Raw genomic sequence first — 24,814 nt, 5'->3', positions numbered from 1 at the left:
TGACTATCTGTGAGGATAGTGGAGTTATAATGCATGTAGTAATTTTTAAAGGGGTTAGTAATTCCAACCAAATGGGATTTTCTGAATATTATGTGAGATAAAATAAAATACAGCACCCAAAATGAACCTGAATGGTTCTGAAAGTGATGTTAGACCACTTAGCTGGTAAGTGAATTTACCTAAGCTCCTAACTCCTTCATTCAACAAATATTTAAGAGACTATTATGTTCCAGACAGGTTCTTAGTACTTGGGATGCATCAGTGAACAAAAGAAACAAAGCCTCCTACTCTTGTGGAGCTTACGTTCTAAATAGTAAACAATAAATAACTATTATAGAAAAAAGTTAAAACTACAAGGATAGAGAGGTTATAATAAAGGTGGTAGAAACAAGTGACAATTTTTAATTAAGGGTGATAAAGGTAGACCCCACTAAGACGGTATTATTGAGCAAAAACTTAAGGATTTGCATGAGCAGGCCATGTAGAGAAAGAACTTTCCAGACAAGAGAACAACCAATGCAAAGGCCCTAAGATAGGAAGGTAACTGTTCTAAGAACAGTAAAAATTGCGAGTGTGGCTAGAGTGACAGCAGAGAGGATGAAAATAGATGAGCTTTCTGGCTTTGAATCTGAGGGAAATATGGAGCTATTAGAGAAATTTAAGCAGAGAAGTGTCATGATCTGCTCTGCTGAGGAAAGAGAAGGGGGAAGGGGATTGAAAACAGATATTAGAAACTAGCCTAGTAATCTAGACAAGAAATAATAGTTCAACTAGGGTAGATTCCCAATCGACAAGGTAAATCTCAATTAGCAATATTCTAGAAAACTGAGTTTCTAAAAGGCCTAGGGATATATTCCTAGTGAACATAAAAGATTTTACCATAAAGCATCAAACTAACTTCATACTGATATTCCAGACCACCTTCAGCATCAGCTCCTAAGGAGCTCTTTATTGCTATCAAGTGGATTGTAAACTTAATTCTGAAAGTTTTCTACCATCTTGTAATACTTACACAATTTCTCTTATGAGAATTTATGCCCAAGGGCTCAAAGATACAAACAGCATTACCATATGAAGTTGCAATCTAAAAAGGAATAAACAATGCATTAATATTTAGGAAAAGAAAAAATAAAAATAACCTACTCTTCACAATAATGTATAAATTAATTATATGATACAATTCCAACACAGTATTCATGGTTTATTCCCTTCCATAAACATAGCTAGAAAAGTACTGGACTTAAGACTCTCTTCTCTGTTATCAAAAATTCAGCAGGCTTTATTTTACATATCAAATACAAGGTTGACCTATTCAAAGAAATCAACATTTTCTGTAAGAATTTTTTTCTTAATACAGAAATAACTATTAGCACAGACACATTTCAATGGGATATTTGTCAGAAACTATAATCTAGTGAATATAAAACACATGAAAGGCCATTTCCCAGTTCATCCCCCTCTTGGTAAGAGGAAATCAACTAGAGGGAACAGACCAAAAACCTTCCTGACACCTCTGGACCTATTGGTTAACCTATGAAAATAAATTAGGTACATATTCTTTTATGGCCAGCCAAAAAAGGTCTACTGTGGCTTCAAGGTACCCTTCATGCCAATTAGTGATTTTAACTGTTACTTAATATCTAACAGTCTTTCCAAGAAAAAGCTTTCAATCCACAATGGTAGAGTGGAAGCTACTTAAAATGCCTGGCTAAAGTGGTACTTAGGCAAAAAGTGTTATAAATGATCACATTCTGCATGTCAATGAATGAGTGAATCATTATAACTAGCTAACGAAAGGTCATAAATACAGAAGTTATCACCACAAGGACGAGGAAGAGTTAGGGGAGGATAAAAGAAATAAAAGAGAATGGAAATAAAAGACAATATATTAAAGATGTCACTATTTTGCCTTCTTTACCTTTGGTCAGGTAAGGAAAAGTAGAAACACGGTTATGAACACCAAGGCCTTATATATTAAAAAAAAAACCTAGAGAATTTTATTGTGTTTATCACCAGCATATAAATATTAAAATTCATCTCTGACAACTATCTCTGGGCAGGTTTAAAGCTACCTTACTTGGCCTAAGAAGATAAACAATGAAAAATTAATGACTCTCTCGGTGTTCTCTAAAAAGCAAGCAATGCTTAAGAAAAAACAATGGGGGAAAAAAATCGAAAAAGCAAGAAACGAGTATCAGAAAACACCAAGAAACTCAGTGTTTCAATACTAGGTCAATTATATCACTGGATTGCCATATTATAGTGTATTTATACAAATATTAAAGCTCGATACAAGCGGCAGGCCTGGTAGGACAGTAGAAATGGTATAATAATAATTTATCATTTGGCATAAAGTTGCATGATTACTATTTATCACCATGAATATTCTGATTTATATATCCTTGATAAAATGTTATTGCTCAATAAAGAACAATTTCTTGAACATGAAGACTGTTTAAGTTATTACAGGAAAAAATCTCATTTTCATATTCTTTTAGAGCCATTCGATTCTGCTACACAATATTGCCCTCACTGAATTGCTAGAGCATACAGCAAATATGCCATATTTACCTTACATATAACCAAAACTTGATGTACACTATGCTTGAAATTTTGGGTGAGGGGTACATATCATCAAATTTAAACTATTTCAAAATTAACCCTCCCTCTGTTTTAAAGTCTGAAGAAATGAATTTTAAGATTCTTTATTCAACAAACTTTCATTAATTAACAGAAATTTTACAAAGCGCCTGTTAAATGACAAATATATTAGACACTAACAACTTGCTAAATTTCTTGATAAAAATTTGAGGTTATTATAATTTGGGGGAGAGATAAGGGGTGCTAGGTAGAGAAGATAAAAGTTTACTTCCCTGCTACTGGCTTAATAGCTGCTAGAATTATCAACTGGCAGAACGTAAGTACCCACAGGATTTTGAGCCTATCGCTTCACTCACTCCTATCAACAAACATCTAAGCAAAGTATATTAACAAGACATTTTAGGCAAGCCCTGTATAAAAGGATAAGAATATTCTGAGATTGTTAACTATATTAAAAGATGACATTTAATAAAGTAATTAAATCCCTTACTCTTCCATGTTGGTTAGAACATTCCACACAGCTGACTTGGATGTTTCCATGCTTAGCACCAGGAATGATCTGCACACATTCAAAGTCACTTGCCAAAATAACAATATCACAGCCTGATCCATATGCCTAAAAAGAAAAGTTTTATAATATGTGAGAATTATTTTGAATTATTACATAATAGTTTATCTTAGTTTGTTACCATTATTATGTATACTTTGAGACTTTTACAAAAGTAGTTAATGCAAGATATTAAAATATCAATTTCCAAGTAAGGATATTAAAAGTCACATAAAACAAATGGGGTAATGACACCCCATGCATTATCATTCAACTACTTCTACTAACAGAAAAAGGGTTCTTTCAGTTCTTAAACACTACAGCCTCTATCCTGCAGGTCATAAATCATTCTATTTAGAGTTTCTCTCCAAAGCTCATCTCAGTAAACCCTAAAGAATAAAACCACCATCTGAAAATAATAAGGCACTGAAGGCTACAATTGTGTTCTGAGAGTTCAAACCAGGCTTGAGAAAGATCAAGATAGAAATCAGATTCATTTTCCAACACAATTCCGCATGGCTTAAGGAGCTAGTTAAATAGACATGAACCCCTGAGACAGAATTACACGCACTAAGGCAAAGACTAAACTTAAACCCATTAACTGCCTAAGTGAATCCATAAGGCAGCCTGCCTTCCCTCTCCCCTCAACCTCACCATGCATGAGGGACAGAGGAAACCAATCAAAAATGGTTTCACAAAAAAAGATTAAATAAAAAATAAACTGATTTATATAAAATGTTGGCAAATATACGGTCTGGAAAATAAAATACAATACAAAATTAAGTTCCTGGAAAATTTCCCTGTACGACATAATTATAATGAGTAAAACCACATATTCTTCCTATTGCCACACTTCTCGGTGTATGCTATTCCTGTTTTGCAACTTTGTGAATTTTATGATGACATAAGGGGCAGAGGGTGGGGACATTTTTCTTTTTCTTCCAAACTCTCCTGATGAGTAAATATTTTAAACCTAAGAACCTAATTCTTAAATGAAAAAAAACTATTAAAAGCAACATAAATATAAAATTTATGAGACAGTATTTTCCTCACCGTTTCTATACCCTTAAGCAATATGGTCAGTCCTACAAAATACAGATATCCAACAGCCAGGGCTGACATGTCAGGAAACCTAAGTCAGTAACCTATGCCCTGAAGAGGTCCACACATGGCTGCTAATGAAAGAGGAAAATGAAGATAAAGGCCAGATAGGAAGACAAAACACTACTTCTCCCAGTTACTAAAACCCCCAGTGTTGCCAAAATCCTGCTGTAACTACTATAAACCATTTCAATTCATATATTTACAAATACCAAAAAGCTCACCAAAAGAAAAACAAAGAATTTTAAGCAAAGGAAATATGGGGAAAAATCACTCACAGAAGAAAATATTCTTATACACAAGGCAGATTTGCTATAGCATACATTCAAAAAAGCTGAACTGAAAAGGAATACTGAGTAGAGGCAGAAGAAATGTTTGTATCACCATGCTAATCTTTAACATTACATTATTAAAATAACCTCACCCTTACCCCCAAACAACATTTCACAATTTCCAAAGGGCTTTATAGAATCACCTAAGCAAAGTAGTTTTATGAAAAGAGCATAGACTATCTAGTTTGGAATTACAGATGCAAGGTTTTCAATTGTAGTTCTAACTGTATGATCTTAAACAAGTTACTTATGCTCTCTGAGCATTTCCTTATGGTAAAACGGAAAAAATACTACTTATTAGAATAATTGTGAAAACTGAAATAGAAAATCTATTTGCATAGTGCTTAGCAAGCATCATTCATTTAAGAAACAAAACAGTGCACGATATCCCAAGCCCGGGCTAGAGACTGGAAATACAAAGCCACAAAATGGGGTCCCAGTGAGTCTAATGGGAAGATGACCAAGTAAATCACCAATCGCAACTAAATAACAAACTGCCATTACAGAGATATCAACAAAATACCAGCAGAAGACAGAAGGTTCCCAATAAATGTTATATTACACCCTCTTAATCTTTGCAACAAACCTAGAAGGCGGATATGATCATTATCAGTGTATAAAGATTCAAGTTCATTAATTTGCCCAGTATACAGTTAGTAAGTGGAAGATGTTAACACTCAGGTTCTTACAATTCTTACGTTCCTTCTCCTGACATTACATGTCAAATGAAATAAAATATTCCAGATAATTATTAGTACACTTGCTTCTCTAAAGATGAGCCAACCCTAGCAACTGCTACTATAGACAGATAGGCTCTTACTGCTCAGTCATTAAAAAGGATATTTACTCTTCCCTAAATATTCATAATTGCCAAATTGTTTCCAGAAGATGTGTACCATACTCCTTACTTGTAGGGAATCTTGCCATTTTTCTGATCTTGCAATAGTTCTCAAATCTGGCTGCATCAAAACCACTTAGGGAACTTGTTAAACATACAGACTGCTTAATCCCACCCCAAACTTACTAAATCAGAATCTTCATGGATAAAAGAATTTGGCAAATATCTATAAAAATTTAAATACAATATACCCTTTGATCAAATAAGTCCCTATTGTACTCTATAAGTGTACTTACAAAAGTTTGCCAAAATTTACACAGAACGGTATTCACTGCCTCATTATTTATAGCAGCAAAAACTGAAGATAACCATACTACTCATCAGTAGGGGAGTGGTTATATAAATTACCAACTATCCATAAACTGGGATACTATGCAGCTACTAAAAGTTTTGAGACCAATGGTCTAAAATGGTCTCAAATCTCTTATCAAACTAGTAATTACCATCATAATCAAATAATTATGTCTGGGACTAGTTTCCTATGTAACCACACCAGGCAATGCCTGCCATTTTATATAATACCCATTGTCACAGCTAGAACAAAACCCCCTAAACTACTATACACTAAGAGCTTACAAAAGTACAGAGGAAGAATATTAGTATTCTTTACCTTTCTCTAGAGTCTAAGGCACAATAACCCAAGTGTGGAAGAATAGAGGATTCATCATCAGTCAGTACGTAATCACATGCATTCTATAACTGAAGGCTCACAAGATTTTAATGATTTATATAAACGTGTGATTAATGTCTGTCTGGTCTCCACTACAATGAAAGGTCCATTAAATCAAGGACCATGCCCTTGTTTACCATTATAGTCTCAGCAGCTAGCACATAAGCAGCCCTCAATAAACATCTGTATAACAAATAACTGATTCCAAATCTTCGTATTACAAATAACTGATTCTAAATCTTCCTAATGTCTGGCTCCAGAAGCCTAAGGACCTGGAAACTTGGTCAAAGAACAAAGAGTTTGGATAGCTGACATAACCTAATAATTTGGCCAAGTCTATGACAATAGCTATACAAAGAGAGAGATTTGGGCTGATTTTCCAGTCTAACAATATCATGGATTTAGAATACCTACCGGAAAGGAATCTACCAAATCTTCCTTAATAATTTACCATTTACTGAATACTTATTATGTTCAGGCAGTCTGCTACAGTCTTTATGCACACTGTGTGATCACAGGTCCCCTTTTAAAGATGGAGAAACTGTGGCAAGGAAAGGATAAGTAATTTGCGTAAGTTCATGAGAGTGCGGATTCACTTGTTTCATAATAAAGCCCCCGAGCTTTCCATTGCATCGCCCCACTTCTACTCCTTACAATAAGATATCTTATTAGTCCTAGAAAGTCCATGTTCATCTTTGTAATCCCAAGTAATTTACCACAGCACCTAGACCAGAGTAAGCACCCAGTAAAGATCGAAAGTTAAAAAGGTTTGTACAAAATCTGTAATTACTCAAGAGATTACCACTGTCTCAATTTTAAATCAAAAGCAATTTTGCTCCATCCTTCTTTTTCAGAAGACAGTTTTAACAGAGGAAGAATTTATAGGGCAGGAGTAAAAGGGTATTCACTGAGACTACAAGCAAATACTAAAATGGCTCCAGAGAGTATGGGATGTGGACTCCTTTGTATTAGGTAAATATCTCTGACTTAGCTGAATATAAACTAACTACTCCATATGTGGGAGACAGGATCATAATAGGGAAGCAGAAAAAAAAGAGTACCAAGCCTTTTCTGGAGCAAGTGGAATTCCTTAACCAGATTCTTACTAGAAACAGGTATTTACTAAAAGCCTACTGGGTAACAGGTATTGTACCATGCACTCTAAATTCCTAGTCTTTCCTTCAAGACTGCAATAATCTTAGCAGTTATTAATCCCACTATAAGGAAATAGCAGTTTGTATGATTTAATCAAAGTCATAAGGTAAATATATGCTGGGATGCAAATTAAGGTCTCCTTACACTGTTTTAGCCTCTTAAACAATGACCAACTTCTATTGTTTTGTTTTCTATTGCTCAAATTTTTGTTCTTATTGGTTAATTACATAAATTCTTTAAATTCTTCATTTCTGCTGTGATCTTTGCTCTATAAACAAACAAAAAGCTGAGAAGACAGGGTTAACTGGTTGATGGTTACTTGGTTGTACCAAGTTATCTTCAGAAAACACTCTTACGAGGCCAATTGTGGCCTATGAAAAACCTTATAACCAAGAAAACAAAGCACAGATTAACAAAAATTTTCCAAAACATCCTTTCCGTCTCTTCATTTTAGTCACCTGATTAAAATTCTAACCACTTATCATGCTCTCAGAATTAAAAATTAACTTCTAAAATGGACAAATAGTTTCCCTATGGAATAGGTCCCTTATGAAGCTAGAATTTTCATATATCACTTATCCATTAAGGCCATCTACGAGATACATAAATCATTTCAAATGTTTAATTTTAATGTTTTTAGTAACAAGATTTTCTTTTTTATAGAGAAAATAACACATATACTAAATTTTAAAAAATAGGACAATTAAGTCACCTTCTTAGCCTTGACCACCTGTCCTCATTCTCAAAGAGCAGTCATGTAATAGCTTCTTTTGAACCCTTCCTGAAATGTTTAATGTATACAGAAGTATAACTACATATATTTTTAAATAAAGGGATTATGCTATACACAATTTTGCAAATTTTTTCCATTTAATTAAAAACATATCTTAAAAACATTCCATATCAAAGAAGGAATTACCTCATTCTTCTTAATTGTTGCAGAATATTCCATTTTCTGGCTTTGCCATAATTAATTTAGGTTGTTTCCAGTCTTTCACTACTGCAAAAAATGCTTCACTAAACACCTATGGATAAAATATTATTATGCATACATGTGCCGAGTATACCCAAAGGATAAATTTTAAGACATAATTTGTTGGGTCAATGACTAAAATTGAGTAACAATTGCAAACTGGCCTCCAAAAAGATCATATCCCCCAAGTGTATAAAAGTACCTGTTTCTCTACTTCCTCACTAACCCGTGTCATTATCAAATGTTCTAATGTTTTCAATCTAATAAAATCTGGCAGTTCCCCAGTGTTTTAATTTGTATTTTTTTCTCATTTTAAAATTTCATTTTATTATTAGTTTCAAGGGGTAAAGGGTTAAAGAAGTAGTTAAAGAAGTAGTAAAGGGTTAAATTAGTAGTTAATTTGTATGTTTATTAGGAGGAATGTTCAGCACCTTTTCATATATTTATCAGTCATTTATATTTATTTCTCTGCCGGCTGACTATCCAAGTTATTAGTCTATTTTTTAACTGGGTCGTTAGTCTTATAAAAACTCTTTATAGAACTCACCCTTTGTCATGAATAGCTAACAAGCTTTCTGTAAGTTTCTACACCAAAAGTCAAAACCTTACCATTATCAACTACTGCCCACCACCACCACCTCCGAAAATAAATAAGCTTCCTATCATTCACATATAAGTCTGCACTACAGTTAGAAAAGGGAGTGGGTAGTATTTGAATAAGAAGCTCTGCTTTCCACATGACTAAGAACATACTTTACTGATATGATTCAATCATTTTAATGGCCTAAAGTCCATTCAAGAATGCTGAATGAGTGCTCGCTTTGGCAGCATATATGCTTAAACGATACAGAGAAGATGGCTCTGTGCAAGGATAAAAAAAAAAAAGAGAATGCTGAATGAGCAAAGTAAATATATGAGAAACTAAATAGTATGAAAGAAGCTTAGAGCAAAGAAAAAAACCTAAGTCAACAGGTGGAGCAATGTTGGAAATAATCTAATAAGGACTACTTATGTGGTAACCAAGGGTACTAGTCCTTTTACAAACAACTCACATCAGAAAATGAAAAGGTAACAGACTCCTTATGAGTAGCACTAGAAAAAAAGCAAAGCTGCGAGTGGTATGCTAAGTGAAACATTAAGACAAAATTTACTGATACGTAAAAAAAAAAATCTACGGCCAGAGACAACAGAAGAAAATTTAAGAAATATTACAAGTGTTCATGATTAAGTAGTAACAGACAAAATGATTTTTAATTTCTTCCTAACAACTCCAAAGGAGCAACTGATCTGAAAAAAACGTAGAACTTTCTTTAAAATTAAAACTTTGAATGTAAAAAAAGAGCTATTTTTAGCATTAGTCAAAGACTAATAATTTTAACAATACACTAACAAGATGGAGCTTTAACAAACTTCTAAATACTAAGATAAAAAGAAACACAGACACCTACAGTCCAAACTAAGCCTATTACTATACCCCTGAACAAAACATGGTTTTTTAAATTTACGGATGCTAGTAACATCTGAAAAGAAAATGAGACCTTGAAAAGAGAACTATGCATTAATTAATTTGCTCTAATTAACCATTACAAAACCAGTTCTATCTCCAGCTGGCCTGCATTCTCATTAAAAGGTAGGTCTCAAAGTAGAAACTAAAAATCAACTCTTATAAATAAATAACTATTTTATGTCATACTAGGAATAAACCGTTCAAAGTATTATCAAAACTTTCCAATGGAAATCATAGTAATACTGGTAAAAATAAGCCCCATGGACTGGCTAGTATGTATAAAAACCTAGAGTCGCCTTTTAGCTTCTAATTTGTTCTATAAAGCTTAGAGTATATAACAATTTGCCTCATACAGAATAATGAAGTTAAAATGTTACTTTTTAAAATGGCTACTTTAAAGAAACTGAATAACATTTTTTGAACATTAAATTATTAGAAACAGAATAAGTGACCCAATATTTCGTTTCTTAGCTCACTTTTAATATATATTACATTTGAAAGAATTTTAAAGTTAATAGCATATTATGTAATATGTAGCAATATTAATATGTAATGTTTATGAAAATTTCCAATTATTTCTTAACTACTGGACATTTCCAGAAAATTGCTAACTTAAATGTTGATATTTTGAGGGAAATGGTCCTGATAGTGTTCAAAAATATATTTCCCGAATAATATAAACTATTCAATTATAATTAAACTTCCAATACCTTCGATGATGAAAAGAGTACATTCCTGAGAATGTAGAGGTGCTAACACTGACTGTAACTATAGGCAAAACATACTCTCTCTACAGATGTTTCCTTCATCAATCCAATAAAAGGTTGTGACTAGATCACTTCTGAGATCTCTTTCAACTTTTAAGCTGTAATTCTGTTAAGTATACACAAATTTGTTTCAAAAGGTTTTGATAAAAAGATTAAATAATCTAATGTTTTACAAAGAGCCCAGCTAAGCGTTTTTTATCTTGTGACTCTTTAGCCCTTACAGCTGACAGGAGGTGAGGATGGTCCAGAGTAATGACCAGTGGCAAATAGCTGAAAAAGATGTGCTATGCCAATCAAAGTCCACTCTGGGGAATTTAAACCAAAAGAATCAGAGTTAGCAGAAAGAGCTGAAAAGTCATACATATTCAGGGATACGGCTGCCATTGAGAACCATAGAAAATATGAAACTGAAAACATCAGTTTGAGAAGTAAATAGTCAGGTATCCAAAAACAAGAAGAACCCAGGAGAAACAAGTATATAAAATCCCTAAGAAAATGCCATCTTGATTCTACCGGCTTTTTTTTTTCTTTAAACGCCTACAGCACCTGGTATTCCTAGGTGGTCTCCCATCCAAGTACTAACCTCTACCAGCTTTTTAGTTCCAATCACTCTGAAGTCCAACTGCCCTTCCTTGATGGTTCATCATGTATCCTGAAATACATGATGTTTTTAATTTCAGTTAATCTGTTCCTTGCCCTGACTCAAATCAAAGCTGATAGAAAGAAGGGAGATATTCACAGCAGGGCTTCAGAGAAAAATTCAGAATTGGCCATGATATTAAAGTAGGGATGCTAGGATAGAAAGTGAGCAAAAGAGGATGTATAAAAGAGATAGTTACTAAAGCAGTCATCTGTGATCCCTGGGACCCAGAATACCTACCTTGAGAGAGTACGTCTGGAGCACTGGATAGCCAAATATACTTTTTCAGCCTTAAATAAAAAATAATAAAAAGCAAAGAGCAAGAATATGGTGTGCCTGTCACTCATACACTACTGAGTATAAAACCACATGGCTTTTCTGTAAAACAATTTGGTGGTATGAATTAAGAGACTATAAAGAGGTTTAAGTCTATTGATTCATTAAGTCTATTTCTAGGACTCTATCCTAAGAAAACATTCATACATTCAAACAAACATTACGACTAGTACTAAAATGTTTATTGCAGCATTATTTAAAGTAATAAAGAAGAGAACCACCTAAACATCCCATCCTAGGAAAATTATGCTTTATCATGTCAAATGAATTGTCCACCTTACTCAAAGACCTTTCTGGGAAAAACTGCCCAACCTACAGTCTTTCTAAAAGAGCGGCCTTGCCAGACCATATGACCAACATCCACTACAGACAACTGACTGGTAATAGATTAGGAAAAAACATTTAGAATGCTGCAGAAAAAGATAAAAATGAAATACAGAAGGTATCAGACATAGAAATAAAGTGAGATGGTCTAATATGTGTTTAATATACAGTCATGCACCGCTTAAGGACAGGGATACGTTCTGAGAAATGCATCGTTAGATGGTTTCATCATTATGCAAACATAGACTGCACTCACACAAATCTAGATGGTATAGCCTACTACATACACACCTAAGCTATATGATATAGCCTATTGCTCCTACGCTAAAAGCCTGTACACATCCTGCATAAAACTCTAGATGAATTCAAGCACAAGAGAAACTGATGCAATCAAGAGACATCGTAAACACAAGATGAGGTTGCTGCTAGAGTAAGACATACTGTTTACAGCAAACACTTTTTTTTATAAGTAGAAAGAGTACATTTTAAAGTAACAATACATAATAAATACCCAAACTAGTAACATAGTTATTATCATTATCAAGTATTATGTACTGTACATAATTGTATGTGCTATACTTTTATACAACTGGCAGCACAGGTTTGTTTACACCAGCATCAGCACAAACACGTTACACTATAAAGTTAGGATGGCTACGACACCACTAGACAACAGGAATTTTTCAGCTCCATTATAATCTATGAGGCCACCTGTATAGATGCAGTCCATTGATGACCAAAATGTCATTATGCAGTGCATAAATGTATTAGTCTCATGAGGTCAATGCGACAGAGGCAATATTTAAAGCGATATTAGCTGAAACTTTCCGGTTTGAATACATTAATTCAGATTAAAAGATCTCAAAAGTCTAAAATAAGACTGAAAATAGAATATGCATACCTAGACACAACATAGTAAACCTCCAAAAAGCAAAGAAAAAAGTCTTAAAAGCAGTTAGAGAAAAAATACAACTTTAAAGAAGCAATAGGCTGGGAGCTGACTGCTCAACAGAATCAATGGAGGCCAGAAAACAAGGTGCTGAAAAGAAAATACTACCATTCTTGACCTAGTGAAAATCTCTTTTAAGAATAAAAAAAAATAAAGATATTTTCAGACAAATAAAAGATGACATCACAACACCAACAAAACCACACCAAAGAAAATTCTAAAAGTTCTCCAGGAAGAAAGAAAAAGACCCCAAATGGAATGTGAGAGATATAGGAGTAAATGAAGAGCAAAGTGAATATGTAGGTAAATCTAAGTAAGCATTGACTTTGTAAAATAATAATAATGTCTTACAGGGCTTATAAATAAATATAAACAGACATCATGGAAGGATAGATTATAAGCAGGAACAGGGTAAAAACCGATGCAAAGGGTTCTTGTATTGTCTAGAAAGAACATAAATCCTCATCAGACTTTGGTTAAGTCACATGGTAACTTAAGAATGCACGCTATAAATTCTAGGGTAGAAACAGAGCTTTAGGACTACTAGAAGGAAAAAACTGAAATGAAAAAGAATACTTACATCAAAAGATGCAAAGGAGAAAAAAGGGAGCAAAGAACAAAGGGGACAAATAGGAAGACAGTGGATTTAAATACAAACAAGATGATAATTACATTAAATGTCAGTGACTTAAAAGTTCTAGTTAACACAAAAATTGTCAGGTTAGATTTAAAAACTGGACTATGGGATATTTAAGAGACAAACATCTGAAACATAATTATTATAGAGAGAAGTTGACAGAAAAAGGGTGGAAAAAGATAAACTTCAAAAATGCTTATCAAAAAAAAGCTGACAGCTATATTAATAATATCAGGTAAGGCAGACTACAGAAAGCATTAAAAAAAAAAAAAGAATTACTTCACAATGATAAACAGGTCAAATCACCAGGAAGATCCAATCATTTTAAATTTGTAAGCACAAATAATTAAGCAAAAATTAACAAATCTATAAGACAGGTGTAAATTCATACTCAGTAATTTAATTAGCAATAATCATACCTCGGATAAACATCATTGGCCACTGCGCAAAGCTTACACTCAATATGTTAACACATCTCTCCGTAAGAGAATAAATAGACAGAAAAGCAGTAAAGTTTTAGAAGGTTTAAACATGATTAACAAATGACCTAAATGATATATGTAGAATATTGTATGGAACAACCGCAGAGCACACATTTCTTTAAGCACACATGAATCATTTATAAAAATTGATCAACTAAAATTTCAACAACCTTAAAAGGACTGAAAGTATATGTTGTATGTTGTTTGGATACAATACAGCTTTGCTAAAATTTCATAAGCAGATTTTAAATAGAAATTTCACATATATTTGGAAATTTAGAAACATACTTCTAAATTGTGAGTTACTGATTTAAAAAATAGCTTTGTGGTATGCAGATATAGTAGTAGGTCCTAAGAATATAAAACTTACATTCATAAAGCATTTACAGAAAGAAAGACTAGAATGAGCTAAGCATTTAACTCAACAAGCTGGGGTAAGCGCAAAATTGATCCAAATAATATAGAAAGGAAAAAATAAATTAAGAATAAGAGTTAATGAAATAGGAAATAAATATATAAGATAGAGAACTAGTAAAGTTAGAAGTAGGTTATTTTAAAACATTAATAAAGTTAATAAAACACCACTGAAGAAAATAAGGCACAAATAACAAATGGTAGTAATGAGACAAGCAACACAACAAATGCTGCAGACCTTACAAAGATAATAAGAGGTTGCTGTGAACAATTTTAGACTAATAAATTCAAAAATCTACACAAAAGAATAAATCCTTAGAAAAATAACAACCAAAAGTCATTAAAGGAAAAAGTACAAATAAACAAATCTCTCTTCCCTGAGATTCTCAAATCAATAATTTAAGCCTGTCCCATGAGGCCTCAGTCCAATTTACCAAAATGTTAAGAGGGGTAATCTCTGGATTGTACCATAAACAGAGGATTTTATCTTTCCTCTCCATTTTTCAAATTATCTACAAGAGCGTATGCTACTTTTAAACTTTAAGGGAGAAAAAAAGGAATGGGAGCCTTAAGTTCTAGTCTTAATTCTGCCACAGGTCTAGCTGTGTGACTTTGATTAAATCCTTTAATTCCTAGATATAAAATTTTTACTAGATCCAAATTGTATAACATTCCATTTCATGCATCCATTTAACACAAAGATAGATATTAATCCTATCACTTCAAAAAAACAAATTATCTACTTTGGTAGATGACCCCTAATTTATCTTACAGCGTATAACAACAAACACCATGTTCCCTTGTACAACAGTGCACATTTAATAGCTGGTTTATCTTAAGGGTATACACAATGCTTAGGCACTTATATTTTTTGAATAAAGGATAACCAAGAAGTGATGCTACTGGGAAATTCTACTGGGAAATGGAAACTTTCCCTTTCACTTTCCTTTTTACTTTCTGCACTTCAACACTGTTCGAATTATGAATTTTTTTAGAATGCGGATATTACATTAACAATCTTTAAAACAAAAAATGAGTTCTTTAGGGTTTTTGTTTTCTTTTTGTTTTAATGGCCAAATTGAGCTTTTGATTATATCTATATAAAATTTTTCCAGCATAAAATTATGATAGCCATGTTTGAATGCTCCATATGTCTATGTATTGGCACATTCTTAAAATTACTTTCTCAAAAGAATCTTGCTTCTATCCAAGAATAACCCTTTGGGTGAGTTCAGTTTACCAACAAGTAGGGCAGCCTCCTCATCACATCTATGTCAGGCTCCTCAATTTTCAATTCCAGGCCCAACTCAGCTGTTAAAACATGTAACTCTTAAAATGCAGAATCACTACCCTCCAGGTATTAGGTTAATCTCCAATTTTTTATGTATTAAAGTCTTTCAAACCAATAATTAAGGAAAATTTGAGAACTGCTCGACAGGCAGAGACTGTGTCAATTCCTCTCAGTACATAAATATACTACATCCTTGGATATAACCAGACCAAGACAACTTTATATCTGGATTGTATTAACCAGCTCTCTGCCCCCATGCCATGAAATTCATTTATCTAAATATGGACTAATGCCACTGACCTATATCAAGAGGTATTATAAAAAACAGCCTTATAAAAGTGGTCACTATGTTTACCATAAGAATGCTGCATATTACATTAAGTACCCTTTACATTTATTAATTCATTGGGTATCTTTTTGTACCCAAGAAATTTTTGTTATAGATGCTAAAGAAACAGCAGTAAAGGCCCCTGAAGGCATGTGAGTCTTTTTCCTGAGTGAGAAAAAAGAAGTTACTTGAAAGTTTTCAGCAAGGGACTAACAAGATCTGATTTATACAGTCATGAATCATATAACATTTCAGTCAACAACAGACCGAATCTATGACAGTGGTCCTATAAGGTCATAATGGAACTGAAAACTTCCTATTGCCTACTGACATTGTAGCTGTAGTCTTAAAGTAATAGCTCAACGCATTACGCACATGTTTGTGGTGATGCTGGTATAAATAAACCTACTCCGCTGCCAGTCCTATAAAAGTACAGTACATACAATTATGTACAGTATATACTGTTACTAGTTTATGTATTTACTATAATATATATCATTAGACTATACTTTCTACTTATAAAAAATTTTTTTTTGGTGTAAAACAGTATGCCAGTATGCTGACAGCAGTCTCATATATATTGTTCACCCCACTTCTTGACTGCATCATTTTCTCTTGTGCTTGATTTATTCTCCTGTTATTTTATACAGTAATGTACTGTAGAGATTTGTAGGAGCAATAGGCTATGCCATGTAGCCTAGGTGTGTAGTAGGCTATACCACATAGGTTTGTGTAAGTGCGCTCTATGCTCACACAATGACAAAAATTACAAATGACACTTTTCTCAGAATGTGTCCTTGTCATTAACAGCACATGACTATATTTTAACAGAATCGTTCTGGCTACTATGTTGAGAATAAACTGAAGGAGGATAAAACGAAAGGCAGACAAGGCAAGGAGACCTGTAAAGAGCCTACTGCCATAATCCTGAAACGAGATGATGGTGTTTTGGACTAAGGTGGTAGCAGTACAGATGATGAGAACTGGCCAGGTTCTCGATGCATTTTGAAGATATGGCCAAAAGAATCTGCCAATACTAGATATGGGGTATAAATAAAAGTGAAAGGTTCCAAGGAAACTGAAAAAAAAAATGAAGTAGCCATTTACTGATTTAGGAAAGGCTGGAGGAGGAAAATGTTATGAGGATAGGACTCTGAGGCAGCTAGATATTAGATACTCAAGACGGAGATGTCAAACAAACAGCTGGATACAGAAATCTGGAATCAGGCTGAGAAGGAGCAGTTAAGGGAAGTAGAGGAAAATTAGGAGCTACATGAAAAAAATATTTCAATAAAGAAGGAAAAGCAATTTTACACGAGAGAAAAGGAGAAATCGATACAGCAATGCCCTTGAGTAGATAAGAGGGGATGGGAACTAGGGTATTAATCAGGGTTTCTCACACCTTCAACAGTATTTACGCTTGGGATCGAATAACCTCACTGTGGCGGTCTGTCCTGTGCACTGTAGGACATTTACCTGGATCTCTGGCCTCTCCCCACTAGATGCCAGTCCTCCCTGCTAACCCAATCGCAACAAAAAATGTCTCCAGACATTGCCAAATGTCCCCTAGTGGTTTAAAACCACTGGTATAAATGGAAAAACTGCCCTTGCTGGGAACACGATTCATTCACATAAAAAGAATGATGGAAGATGCTATGGGTAGAGTACATAATAACTTGAATACCTTATAATTATGTCCTCCTAAGTACAGACACAGTCAAGACCAGACGACATGTAAGGAATCTGCTAGCATATCACAAAAACAAAGTCATTACTCCTAAGAAAATGCTGGCATTTTGCCATATAAGCTAACAGTATCTTTGAACTGAGTCCAAGCCAAAACTTTCATGTCTTTTTTCCCATTCATCTATGCCTCTTTGCATAATGCCCATGTGATCTCAGGTTTCCAGGGTTTCTCCTAAAATCACAGCATGAAAATATCATGACTTAGTACGAATTAAATTGAATATTATTATTCCTGAGAGGGCTCAATTTTTAGAGGAAGTGGCCTGCCTGAAAGGAACGTTTCTCCAGTAACAATATAAAAAGATATTATTTACGGCTTTCAAATCATCCCACCAATTATCATATAGTACAGTGTTTAAAGGAATCTTGATCTATTTACTGGCCCCTTCATACCTACTAACTTCTCTATCAGAGGGATAACAAGATAACCATCATATTCTTTAGGTATTTACGATGGGGGTAGGGGAGAGGGTTAAAGGGGCCCTTAGAAATCATAAAACGAGAAAGTTTAAGAATAAAAAGGTAGGCAATTGATTTCACAGATACACATCAAGTCCCAGGGTTACATGAGCTATCTCTAAGAGAAAGAAAATACAGTCTTACCACCTGTGTAAGTTGCACCTGCTTCCTCAATAATAGGTCCTATCCTGTTACAGCATGAATTAGGGTTCCAGAGCAAAAATATAGTGCAAAAGGATTCTACAAACTCAAAAAGATTGAAAACTCAAAAGCTTCTATTAAAATATTTGGCTTCCAAACTTATTTTTAAATATAACTTACAAGCTAGAAAAGCCATACTAAATCTGAATTACAGATACTCTTTATTATTATCTCTTTTAAATACTGCTTTGCTTTCTATTATAGACGAAAACTAAATTGATCAGGAATGACTTGTTTTTCCACTGTGCCACTGTGGTTATAACCTAACATCCTGTGCTCTTTTCGATTATTAAATACTGAGACTCCGATTTGTTTTAAAAATTTCCCAAGATCCATTAAGACACTAATTATAATTTCTAAAGTCATCTTTCAAATACCCTAAATCCTAAGATCAGAAAGTAAAGGAGTAAATATATTTAGGGAGTAGAGAACCTGAACACCATTACACTAGTCCCCTCTCCCATTCCATTCTGCATGTGACAGTCCCAAGCAAACTACCAGCAACCAGATGCAGAGGATACAATCATAAACAAGAGCCTCCTTTTGGACTGTGAGCTCAAAGATCCACTATTTCATAAATGCCCTGTATGGCTTATTTCCTAAGCCAGAAAGTGAGCCTCCCTGACTGTAAAGTATGACCAACAAGTGGAAGGGAAATAATAATCCAGACCTATAACTTCATTACAAGTACTTTGTTACTAGTCTATTTTCTCTTTTGTTTCTTGGAAATCTAAAGAAGCCAATACAATGCTCATGTAAGGTCTGAATACTTAAAGAGAACCTAACTTAAGAATCTCAATTTACAGATGAAAAACCTAAAAGAGTTTAAGTGATTTAGCCAAGGTCATATAAGTTGTTGGTCTCTGACCTCCCTTTCCTGGGGTGGCATTATTCGGGACTATACCAGAGTCTCTGGGTACCTTGCTACTAGGAATCTTCTCACTATAACTAGGAATATGAATTAACAATCTACACAAGAACATAAGAAAGAACTTCTATAACCTCATATACACCTACAGGTTGACACTAAACACAAACCAACAAACTCTGAAAGATATCAATTTTAAAAAAACAAGCTATTCTCCAAAGAACAATTTCTTTTAGAAAATAAGTCCATCCTAAATCTTTGACTTCTGCCTTCCCCTTTATTCTCAGCACAGGCTGTCAATAAGTAATGGGTTATTACACTATTGATAACCAGCCTGTAAAGAAGCATTTTTCTATGAACTCTCCAATTCCTCTGGCCAAAAGTGATCTATTATTCCTCCTGAATTCCCACCGGAATTTCAATGCCTCACAATATCACACAGCTGGCCTGCTAAGGTTAAGGAAACGCCTTAACTCTCCTATAAGATTACTAGTTTCCTACACTCATTTAATAAATTCCCTGAAATCAGGACCATGTTTTTTTGTTCCTTTTTTTTAAACCTCCAGAGCCTGGCATACCTATGTATTCGACAAACACCTGCTAAATGCATAAACAGGCTGATCATTTTCAAAGTTTGGTGTTGCCATAATTCTAGGACTGTAATGTTATTATACTACGGTAGAATTAAAATAGATCTAAATGCCAGAAGAAGTTCATATAGCATTATCTTCTAACTTTTAAATTAATTTTTTTTTCATGTATTACTAGCCTGGTGACTTTAAGAAAAAAAACAAAACCAACTACAAAAGTCAAGAAATGTCAGAATACAGATATATTTTCCTAAAAGCTATGGGTAATGTTTGCAAATTATATTTTTCAACATTCTAAGAGTGTTTGCTATTTAATAAAGAAGTCCTGTTTTCCTCAGGTTAGCACTGGCTTTGAACTACCGGCTAGCTGCAAGACAGTCTTTCCTTCTACACTGGCCATGTCTAAGCCTCCCATTCATATACACACCTTGCTCAGCTGCAGAAGAGCTCTGATAGTAAGGAAATATAAGGAGGAGGAAGAGATGGAGGAGGGGGAAGAAAGAGAAGAAAAGAAAATTTGGAAAAAATTTAAAATAAAAAAGAAACATACTACAGAAAAATGCCCACCAGATGAGAAGTCACAAGACCTACTTTCAGTCCTGACTGGTCCCCATTTTTAATCATCTGAACCAGAACTGAAGTTTTTCCATCTAATTGCTAAACAAATTAAATGCCATGTTCTATGTAAAGAAAGGAGCTTTATTTTTCTAAAAAAAATTATTTTTACTATACTAATATAGACATTCAAATAATTGTTAGTTAATTCTGGAGTACTTGAAAACAGCTTATTCTCAATGCTTTTAAACCAAATCTGTTCTTCATAGAATCCAAAAGGTCATTTCTAGTTCAAGGCAAAATTATAACTGGATCAGTGCATACGAAACTAAGATATTAAAATGAGATAGTGTACAGTGTGGGTTTATAATGCCGAAGGGCCAAATAATCAGTGTCACAGGCAGGCATCCCATATCAGGTAAACTGAGTCATTTTGGGAAATTAAATAGTAAAGATTTTCTTTGTTGCGATATAAAAATGTAGGCTAGAGTAAGAAGATTAGTATGTCTATACCAGAAAAGCCAAAATGAGAACTATATATAATCAAATATAAAGTCAAAGATGACGGAAGAACATCTGACAAGTTTAAATTTCATAACAAAGCCACCAGGAACAACTACATATTCTTTGATCCAGATGAAACAGTGAAATAGTATTGGAAGAAAATGATCCCAGCAGCTCTGCGAAGGATGAACTGAAGAGATCAGATGAATGTCAGGAAAACCAGCTTGGAAGCCATCATGTTAAACAATACAAATGTTGCTATAAGGTGGTAACTAAGGACAAGAAAAGGGGTAAATCTGATAGACGACACAGAGAGTCAGCTAGACTCTGATGATGACAGGTTGGATTAGGCAGGTGGAAAAAGATATGAAAATGATTCCAAGAACCTGGTCACAGATGACCTACAGCATAACCACACCTAGGAAGCAATCATAGTTCACGCATTGACTTTTCCAGACTGCATCTGTTTAGCGCTACACCAGCTCCAAAGTGAAACACCGTTCCACTTTAGATGTGAACAGAAATCCACCACCACGCTAGTGTGGAAATACCCCATAACCCAAGGTTCCAGATTTGTTTCTTCATGGAGGAAGCCTGCTATTCTAACTCTGAGGAACTTTTTCCCCAACTACACAACTGGGGGAAAGGGAAAATTTTCTCTCTATACCTCAAATATTCTCTACACATTTGAAGTTATAGCTCAATACTATACAGATCTTTTAGGTCATATGTACACAAAACACAGATGATACCATTGATAAAGTGTAACAACACATGTCAAGCCAATTATATTTTTAAAGGGTTCATTCTAAATTGGAACAAAGCCAAGTTAATTACATTTAAAAATTAAAATGACCAAAAAGCAATCTTATAAGTTATTTTTAATGTATCACACTGACAGACAAATTCTGTTCCAGAATGCACTACTACATGATTCTGCAGTTTTGCTGGAGCTTTTCTTATTTCTGCAGCTTTAAAAACATGTTGTTGGATAGCAGACATCAGATCAAAGTGATTCCCATGTCTAAAAAAGCATACCATTATGCTATTTCCAATTTTATCAAGCAGAATGATTATTAATACAACGTGTTTTTAATCGAGGTCTCATTGCCTACAGTTCCTTCTAAGGAGGTCCATGTTTAAATTTCACACGCGAAAAAAGGAACTCATGTTAATCCACACGAGTCTATCTACCGGTAAAAACTCTAGGGTTTGAATTAGCTATACTAACAACATCCCATTCTCAAAAAGGACTGATCCATCCACGCTCATTGAGAAGCATGTCTATTTCACCTAGATTTTAAAGAAGTTCTAACACGTTATCGTTTACACTTTACTCGCACAAACACCATGATCATAAAATTTTCACATTGCTTTAGCTTAAAAACAAACCAGCCTACCTTGCAAACGGATTAAAATATAACCTAGGAAGGCTACCAAACTGTGACCTCGTGATAAATAAGAGCCCTCCCAGACACTGTCACGTGAACCCTTCCATTCTAAATTGTTCAGGGGCAGAAAATGAATTTTTCTGTTTTCTTGTTGGAATTAAGATTCTGCATTTTTGTAGATAAAGAGGGTTGGGTCGGCTTTAAAGCCGCAGCAGGCTCCAGTCTCCTCGCTGCCCTAACACTGCAGGCAGAGGGAGCCAAGCGCAGCAGAATCGCCTCCACGCTCCGAGACAAGACCAAGTCACTTCTTCTCCACGCCAGGAGCAGGTGCGAAACCGACGCTCTGGGGTTTCAGCGGTTTGCAACCATCTTCCTTCACCGCAGACCCGGGGCCGCCCTAGGAGAGGAACCTTCTAGTCTAGTCACTCCCAGGGCCCGTTTGCTGAGGGTGGACAGTGAGGTGGATTCCTAAACCTTTCCCCTAACGGGTTATTTCCTACACCGCAAGACTCACATTCCCACGCCGCCACCACCACCAGCACCACCCCCCTTAACTGGGCTGCAGAGGGAGAGCGGGTAGGGCCCAACAACACCTCGCAGTCCCCGAGGGAGGCGTGGGCCCGGGACAAGGGATCTCGGGCCCCACCTCCGGACCCCGGTCTCTCCCCCTTGGGCTCCCGGACGCAGCTCACCGTAAAAGGGACATCTCCGACGCTGCCCACAGAGTAGCAGTTGTCTCCAGGATTGACCGCACCAGTGAGGACCTGATGCAGATGCATGTCCGGGGCCCGGGCTGGCCAGGAGAATGCACGAGAGGCTCGATGAGCCTCGCGCCCGGCCCTCCTCCGGCCGCGAAAGCGCTTCCCCCTCCGACTATCTCGGGACCCACCGCGCGGTGGCTCCGGCTTATCGCTTCGTCGCTCTTTTTCCTTCCCCCCTCCTCGTCCCTGCCATGCGAGCTCTTCAACCGCCGCCGCCGCCCGGATCGCCGCTCAGCTGCGGAAATGCCCGGATGCTCCCACTGCCGGCAGCACCCGCGCACAAATGCGGGAGGAGGGCAAGGGTGCGTGCTAGGCGGGGGAGCGCCCGGGCGGACGCGCGAGCCGGGCGCGTGCAGGAAGGGACGCTCCGCCCGAGGGAGATGGGCGGTGCGCGCGCCCACCCGGCGGGGTGCGACGGCCGAGTGGGAGGGTAAACCCCTCCTCCCGCCGCTAAGCTCTTAGCTCAGTCTTTCTCCCCCCGCCCCCCATTTGCGCGTGCGCGCGCAGTGGTTTCCAGGGCAATTGCGCGCGTCGTGCGGGGACCCTTGGCCCTGGATTGCGCGCGCAGTCGTGCGGGAGTTCCCTCGGAGCCTCGGGACTGCGGCCGCTAGGGGCGGGGCGGAGCGGGGCGAGGGTGGGACAAAGGCGGGGCGAGGGCCGCTCCCAGCCACGCAGCTGTCCACCTCCAGGGAAACGCCACGGGTCTGTTTTGCTGAGTGTTTAATACACTACCATGTACACGGTGTGAGAGTGCAGTTCACCTCAGTAGGACACCCGACACCAACTCGGGAAATCTTAAGATTCCTTAGGGCTTTTTTAAAGTACAGTACATATTTTATTTCACGTAAACAATAAAGGCATCTTGAAACTGAAGAAGCCATACTCTCCTGACAGTAAATTATTTTTCTCCCACTTTTTGTCACAGTTGTTCTAGACAGTGAAAGGGCCCCCTAGGGACGACGGGTGACTCATCTCGACTTTTTCATGCGTGATGTCATGGATTCATAGACTTGCTTGATTTTTCCAGACTGCTAAACTTTGATTGATACAGAGATTAGATCTCTGCTCCAGGTCAATTGATCACAAATTTTTGAGCCTATACTGCATATAAATCAATGGGACAAGGAAGTAGAAGGGATATCAAGGCACAACTATTTACAAAACCACTCAGAAAGCCAAGTGTTATAATTGAGACACAAAAGTCTATGCACTGCGAAAAAAGGAAAAATACTTTTGACTTAAGGGGAAGGTAATGTTATGGAGACGCTGGGTAGAATTTTGGCAGGCTGAGATGGACAAGAAATGCTGCATTCGAATGGAGAAAACAACTTGAGCTAAGGATTAAAGATACAAAATGACAGGATGTGTAAGAGGAACAAAGATTAGATTGAGGTTTGAGGTAGACATATAGAGTAGAGAAAGGAAATGGTAGTTAAGGAGATAAAGGTATCCAAGAGGTAATTTGTGGCCTTCCTGAAGGTGGAGAGTCTTGAATGCTCCACTAAGATACTTAGATTTCATTCAGCATGCAATGTATGTGTATTGTGGGAGGGGTTGGGGGAGGGAGGAGGTCCATCAAATGTTTATACAATTAAAACTGCTTTAGGAAGATGACTTTGTGTAGTACTGTGAAGGATAGTTTAGGAGAGTAGTGTAGATTGGAGGCAAAGGCCTGGCAGAAGTTGGTAATGTGTTCAGTGGAAAGGAGAAGGAGGAGTCAAAAATAATCCCAATGACCTAGGGCATTGTCCTTCTCACTCAGTGACCTAACTGTCCCCCCATCCCTC

General features: G+C 36.1%; 1 protein-coding gene across 1 annotated transcript in view; it reads right to left on the bottom strand.

Moving 5' to 3' along the window:
- DMXL2 (Dmx like 2) overlaps nucleotides 1-23,138 on the bottom strand; it is a 108,600-nt gene extending 85,462 nt beyond the window's left edge. Inside the window, exons 1-3 of the mRNA XM_039888530.1 lie at nucleotides 22,959-23,138; nucleotides 3,092-3,217; nucleotides 1,013-1,084 (exon numbers count right to left, since the gene is read on the bottom strand). Coding sequence (XP_039744464.1) covers nucleotides 1,013-1,084; nucleotides 3,092-3,217; nucleotides 22,959-23,045 — 285 coding nt within the window. The 5' untranslated portion in view covers nucleotides 23,046-23,138. The remainder of the gene's footprint in view (nucleotides 1-1,012; nucleotides 1,085-3,091; nucleotides 3,218-22,958) is intronic.
- Between the last annotated feature and the right edge of the window lie 1,676 nt (nucleotides 23,139-24,814).

The sequence above is a fragment of the Pteropus medius genome, unplaced genomic scaffold, assembly GCF_902729225.1.
Source record: "Pteropus medius unplaced genomic scaffold, Ma_sr-lr_union100, whole genome shotgun sequence".
Taxonomy (NCBI): domain Eukaryota; kingdom Metazoa; phylum Chordata; class Mammalia; order Chiroptera; family Pteropodidae; genus Pteropus; species Pteropus medius.
The sequence above is the reverse complement of the archived record's forward strand: the minus strand, read 5'-3'. Positions and strand labels throughout refer to the sequence as shown.